Source organism: Syngnathus floridae, chromosome 2 (genome assembly GCF_059516105.1).
Source record: "Syngnathus floridae isolate MCC-2025c chromosome 2, RoL_Sflo_1.0, whole genome shotgun sequence".
Lineage (NCBI taxonomy): Eukaryota > Metazoa > Chordata > Actinopteri > Syngnathiformes > Syngnathidae > Syngnathus > Syngnathus floridae.
The window spans coordinates 13,320,169-13,326,621 of record NC_142414.1 but is presented as its reverse complement, the minus strand read 5'-3'; the positions used below and the strand labels follow the sequence as shown (position 1 = coordinate 13,326,621).

Below are 6,453 nucleotides of genomic sequence, written 5' to 3'. Positions count from 1 at the left end.
AGATTGCAAAGCTTTTGGGTTAGTGTTGCATTTGTGTGGGTTCCATCACACATAGTGGAAGTATGGGAATGACAAGGTGGCAGACAAGAATGCTAAAAAGAAATTCTTTTGTTAGAGATTATGCTACTCTATACTAGTCAGCCAGAGGGAGGACCAAAACTGCCCAAATCAAAAAAGTGAAGATAAAAGCCAATATAAAAACAATAAAATATAAACTAAAATATACATTAATTGATATTTAATTGTATTTATATATTTGTTTTTGTATTTAATTCTGCATTTATTTTCCATATATATATACATATATGTATTTTTAATATATATTGAATACTTTTATTTTTGTTTATATTTTGATTGACAGTTTTGGTCATGATTTGCCACCTATGCATGCAATAGAGACATGAGAGCATGCATTCGTATTTTGTGTTTGTATTTTTATTTGGAAAAATAATGTGATTAAATATGAGGATTATCCAGACCCACACTCTATTTCAGAAGGTGGCGGTAATGCACCAGAATTATTTTTTGCCAACCGCCAAAAGAAAGAAGGAGAAAGTAAAAGAAGAAGAAACCTGCTCCGCTTTCCGCAAAAAAAAAAATAATAATGATGATGAGCGACGATGACAGTCGGAAATGAATTGAACTGCAGTTCAAAGAGAAGTTGCCTTTCGTGTTCTCTTTTCTTCCTATTTTCTTTTTATTGCCTTACCGAGTCTGCGCGGGGCACGCTTTTCTTTCCCCTGTTAGACCGCCACGGCTCGGTTCGGTTCATTGCCGGGGGGACTTGAGGTGAGCGCCGACTGATATTAGCTTAGCTAGCTGCTCGCCCGTTAGCGGACTTAAAGACTCATTGGCGGCCTGGTGAAGGATTTCAAGTTGCTTAGCACTCACGGTGTATATTTAATCATGTCTTCAAAGTGGTTAACTCGCTGCGTTGCTCAGATGGTGATCGGGTTAGCATTTAGTCAACGCCATAGAAGTACTAAGCGATTAAACTTAATCAAGTGGGTATGATAAGAAGATTGTTCGATAAGACATGCTTCTTTTGATTTCCGTGCCTACGTTGAGGCTAAGCTAGGAGGGGCGAAGTTGGTGGTGTGTAAAAAAAAAAAAAGAAAAGCTAAAAACAAAACACGTCTGCTGTCACATGTGTTGACTAGGGTAGCAAACAGTATAGTACAATTGTGACAAGGAAATTAGAAATACATTTCATAGTTGTAATATATATATATATATATATATATATATTTTTTTTTATGTATGTAGTCTTTGATAACACGTGTTTTGGCACTGCCCAAAAAAGGAAAATCGATGAGGAATAAGCAAGTTATGACTCAGTTTCAATTTGCGCCAGCACGCTGGCCTTTTCAGTCTTATTTGGGGTTGCAACAGGAGCAGCAAATGCCAAACTGATGATTATCGGGCTGAAATGTCAATCATTGTTTTGTAAAGGGAAATGTTTGCGAAAGACTTATTTTGAAAACTAAAAAACTCAAAAGGTAATCAAGTCAGCTTTCATGGCAGACTCCAGAATTCTGATTTCTTCTTGTGAGGCTGAAATTCTGAGGATATGGAAAATATGAAGTTTTAAAAGTTCCCACCCTTTTATTAATGAACAGCAAAGCTGTTGGTTATTTGATCGATGCGTTGTCAATTAATTATTGTACCGCAATTTAACCATACCATACGTATGACCGTACTTTGTTTTCGTAGTTGCACGATCCCCATGTTCCACACATGACTTATTTTTTATTTATTTATTAATGTTCCCAGCTTCCCAAGATGCTCGTTTACCACCTAAGACTGATCCTCATGAAGGCTACAAGAGGAATGTGTGTGATGTCGGTCATTTCCCAGACCACAACATTGGGGCTGTGCGTGGGATGAGGTAGTAGTTTGTATAGTTTTAGGATCACACCAGATCTGGGAGATGACTATACAGCCTACTGTCTTCCTCACGGCAACCAAAGCATCCTGCAGATATAACACGAGAGGCTGCCCGTGGATTGAAATACCTTGTATGAGCTTGTGTTTATTTTTTTGAAAATACATTTAAAACTTCAGGTGTACTTGCTAACAGCATCTTTAGGTCTTCTCCCTAAGAGTGAAAAGTCCCAATAATGTTTTTATGTTCCCCAAACCGATACCATATACGAATAAAATCATCCAAATAGTGCATTTTTGACAAGAAGCCAGCCCATTTGGAATTCTTTCACACCAACCAGTATGTGTACCCTTGGGTGAAATTTTTCTTTTTTTTTGCTATACTCCTGGTTTAAAAACAATACTCAATTTGAAAAGGAGACGTCGGTCTCAATGTATTTTTATTTTGTGATTGAATAAAGGTTGAAAGTCTGTGTGCTGTGTAAATGGTGTTTCCATTCAATAGCCTACGTTTTTAAGTCACTACAAAGTCATGGCTCAGTCTGAATAATGTGATAAAACACTGCTTCTGGCATTTATTGCTTTTGGTCCATCTGAATAAACTTAAAAGCCTACTTCTGTGAATGCAATCATGTCATTAAATAGTTAAAAATGGACAGATACATAAGCAACGACATTGCTCCAGAATACAGTATTTTCCATTTTCTTTTTTTGTCTCTTTTTAAATGCCTTGTTTTGTGATTTTAAATGCACCTTATTTGTTCATCTTTATTTCATTTTACTGCCAACTGTAAACTATTTTGTATAAACTTGGTGTATTCTCATTTTTAGGGCTAAAGTTCAAAAATTGAGTCATCAGAGTTTACGTGTAGTGACGCATCTAACTAAGACACGATCTTTGGCGCTGGTGACGTGACGGTTGCCTGCAATTCAACATGGCGAATATCCGATGTGTCAAGGTGAGCAAAGGAAATCAAAACAGAAAAGAAACCTTTGTCATCCTCCACTGCGCACGTCTCAAAGTTGCTGCGCACGTCTAAAAGTTGCATGTGTGTCAAATATAAAATTGTGTAGTGTTAGTCATCCCGGTTGTGCTCGTTTACAAATTTTGCAGCCCGGGGCTAACATGTCCACGCTAGTCTGATGTTGTCACAAGCTCTCTTCATTCAACCAAAACTCCTAAAGGTGCCCATAAGTATGCCGGCTAGCCTTCTTTACGAATCCATCATTTCACTTTATACCTGGGGCAGCTTACGTCGATCATCTCGCAGTAGTCAGTGTGACCTTGTGTTCACATAAATAAAACAAATCACATTGCAACGTGACAAATTTCACGAAGCAATTATTTCCAATTCAGGTTCCTAGTCCATCCCAAAATATCGTGTGTCTGCTGTTTGAATCGGAAATTTCAAATTACTACCCTATTTTTTAGTTTTATAGATGTGCAGCATTGTCAATAACTTTGATTTATAAGATACAAAAATTACTCTGCCAGTCAGTAACTTTGAATTATAAAATACATAAATTACTTTGCCAGTCACCAGAAGTGATCCACATTCTAACATGTTCCTGAACCTTTTTTTTAACCTGGTGTGGCAACTAATACTTTAGTATGCAGTGACTATCCCTTGTGGTTTTTGATGGTTTTATGTTTGGTGTTACTTTTAATGGCTTCCTCTACTTGCGGCCTCAGAATATGGTGGGCCTGGTGACGGGTGGGGCGTCAGGCCTAGGCCGGGCCACGGTGGAGCGTCTGGTGCAGAGTGGAGCGTCGGCCGTCATCGTGGACCTGCCGTCTTCCGAAGGATCAACGCTGGCGGCTGCTCTTGGAGACAGATGTGCCTTTGCTCCAGCAGATGCAAGTACACAAATGATGATGTCGTCTCTTTCATGGCTAGAAGGATGTTAGCCATAAGAACGAGGCTTGTAAATTCCAACCTTTCAAAGTTACAAACATTTAAGGGAAATTTCTGGTTTTACAAAATTGAATAGTGACTCTAATTAAATTAAAATGCAGGTTGGTATTAGCATGGTCCTGACACAGCAGTACCTTCATTTAAGAAAAAAATACACCAGAATGAAGTCCTTGATGATTGTTGAGCCTGAACTAATCTTGTAAATTACATCTTTATTCCATGGAAAGTTTCAGGAAAGGTTCCATGCATGACACAAGCTCCTGTTGTCTCGCAGGTGACGTCAGAATCGGAAGTACAGTCTGCTGTGAACTTGGCACGAGATAAGTTTGGCAAATTAGACCTGGCTGTTAACTGCGCCGGCATCGCCGTTGCAGTCAAAACGTACAACTTCAAGAAGGACGTCCCTCACAGCTTGGACGACTTTCAGCGCGTCATCAATGTAAGACCTTCGTTCAAAAGAAAATGTATCGAATGTATGCATAATTTATCCCATTAAACACAATACACTGCAATTAAACATCAATAAAATTCAAGAACATTCTCTTTGAGCTTATATGATTCAGTGATATTCAGCAACACTTTGGTATTTACATCTTAAGGAACTAGCAATAAAGACAATAAATTGCCATTCATTTCATGCACTTTTGCGGAATATTTCTATATTGGGATATAAAGAACTATACACTCATATAAAGGTTTATATCAGTAGTATCTGGGATGTCAATGAAAGATAACAAAAAAATCGATTGATTGTGATGCTGTTGAATTTGTGTTGTGCAGGTGAACATCGCAGGAACCTTCAATGTGATTCGTCTAGCTGTGGGAGCCATGGCCAAAAACGAGCCGGACGCAGACGGGCACAGGGGCTGCATTGTCAACACTGCCAGTGTGGCCGCCTTTGATGGGCAGGTGAGCATTCCACAAAGATGACTTGTCACGTTGCTGTCTTGGTGCTCAAAATGGCCGCAAATTTGTTAGATTAAGAATATTAAACAAGTGTGCCTTTGCGCCTCCAATCAAAACACTTAAAAGCTTGTATGCGTATAGAGTACTGACGCTGTTGTACATGCGTGTTGCGTTCAGGTTGGTCAAGCTGCGTATTCGGCGTCTAAAGGCGGCATCGTCGGAATGACCCTTCCCATTGCGAGGGATCTGGCCCCGATGGGCATCAGGGTTGTCACTATAGCGCCAGGTAAGTAAACAAATGTCGTGATTATAGCTCCGGTGTTTGTTTTAAAATGAGGCCGCTGATTAACCGTAAACGGGAACATTTGCTGCTTTCAGATTGGCAAGATCCGTGTATACTTTGAAAAACAGTCATCAACATTTTGGCTTATCCAACAAATCAAATAATTAATTGACAGATTAATCTATTATTAAAATAAGCATTAATTGCAACCTCACTATAAATTACGTATATGAAATTGGTTTGGTGGTCATTGGAATTTTCTGGAATTTCCCAGTGTGGGACCGATAATGGAACATCTTATTAAAATGTAGGAAATTGTAGGAGGTGTCTTTTGCCTGTAATCCACAAATTTCCTGCCCGCAGGTCTGTTCTCCACTCCCCTGCTGGCTGGACTTCCAGAGAAGGTGCGCTCCTTTCTGGCGCGCCAAGTCCCTTTCCCCTCACGTCTGGGCGACCCTACTGAGTTCGCCCACCTGGTGGCGGCGCTAGCCGAGAACCCCATGATTAATGGGGAGGTCATTCGGTTAGACGGAGCCATTCGCATGCAGCCGTGAGTGCGGGTGTGTGCGCGCACATGCGCTGATTTGTTTTCATGGGAAAATGAAGAATGAAAGCAAGGCCCCTCTGAATGGGACAATATATCTGGAAAGTTTTCAGTCCTGCCTAGTTGTTTGGTAAACCACTTTGAAAATAAAGCTCTGGTTTGGAATCTGGCTTTCTTTCAAATTGTCCGCAAGTCTCAAAACTGAGCAGTGCATATTAGACCTTAAGAGTCAGCAATGAAGAAAATGAATGAGGGGTTCTTGAAGAATGTCATCTAAGATCAAATGAAATTTTTATGTTGCTATGTCAGTTGACTTCACAATCAGTAGTGCTGACCCCCATGTAACATACATTGTGTTCCAAATTATGATGCAAGTAAGATTTTTTATAAATCTATGCAAATGTGACTTGGTATAATTTGCAAGTCATCAACTGTTTGAAAATAATTGGAATGTTTTGAAACAAACCTCCCAGTGATAACCGTGTTTGTATTTCAAAAATGAAATATATTTTTTGTTAAAAATGCACTGTTCCAAATTATTTTTGCACAGTGGTGTTTCGAGACATTTTGTAGCTTGTAAAACACTAAAAGTGGTCTTTTGTTGAGGTTTAGCATAAGGAAGTTGTATTTGTGAAATCAAAAGCTATTTCAACAGGTCAAGTTACATTTTAATATAGGACTTCTTATTTGATAGCTGGTTCGCATGCCTTGTGTCCATTGAGCTTGTGAATTTTTGGACAGCTGCATAAAATTCTATCCAGGATGTCAGAATAGCATCCCGAAGCTACTTTTTGTCAAGTGCAGAATCTTGAGCCCAACTCGGGCTTTATTTGGGAGAGTACAAGAGCGATAAGTGACAATTGCTAAAAAGCATTAATTACATTTACATCTTTTACAACATTTACATTACATCTTTAAAA

At 39.1% G+C, this 6,453-nt stretch overlaps 1 protein-coding gene across 3 annotated transcripts; it reads left to right on the top strand.

The window, feature by feature from the left end:
* The first annotated feature begins 614 nt into the window (after positions 1–614).
* hsd17b10 (hydroxysteroid (17-beta) dehydrogenase 10) lies at positions 615–5,698 on the top strand. 3 transcript variants are annotated; one of them, XM_088368986.1, is made up of 7 exons: positions 615–789; positions 2,716–2,843; positions 3,578–3,742; positions 4,075–4,239; positions 4,581–4,709; positions 4,884–4,992; positions 5,353–5,698. In XM_088368986.1, exons 2-7 carry the CDS (start codon positions 2,820–2,822, stop codon positions 5,541–5,543), a joined length of 783 nt encoding a protein of 260 aa, XP_088225112.1. In that variant the 5' UTR covers positions 615–789; positions 2,716–2,819; the 3' UTR covers positions 5,544–5,698. The 3 variants fall into 3 exon arrangements, with proteins under 3 accessions (XP_088225112.1, XP_088225111.1, XP_088225114.1); XM_088368985.1 differs by lacking the exons at positions 615–789; positions 2,716–2,843 and adding an exon at positions 2,931–3,069; XM_088368988.1 differs by lacking the exons at positions 615–789; positions 2,716–2,843 and adding an exon at positions 2,941–3,079.
* Positions 5,699–6,453: the final 755 nt, after the last annotated feature.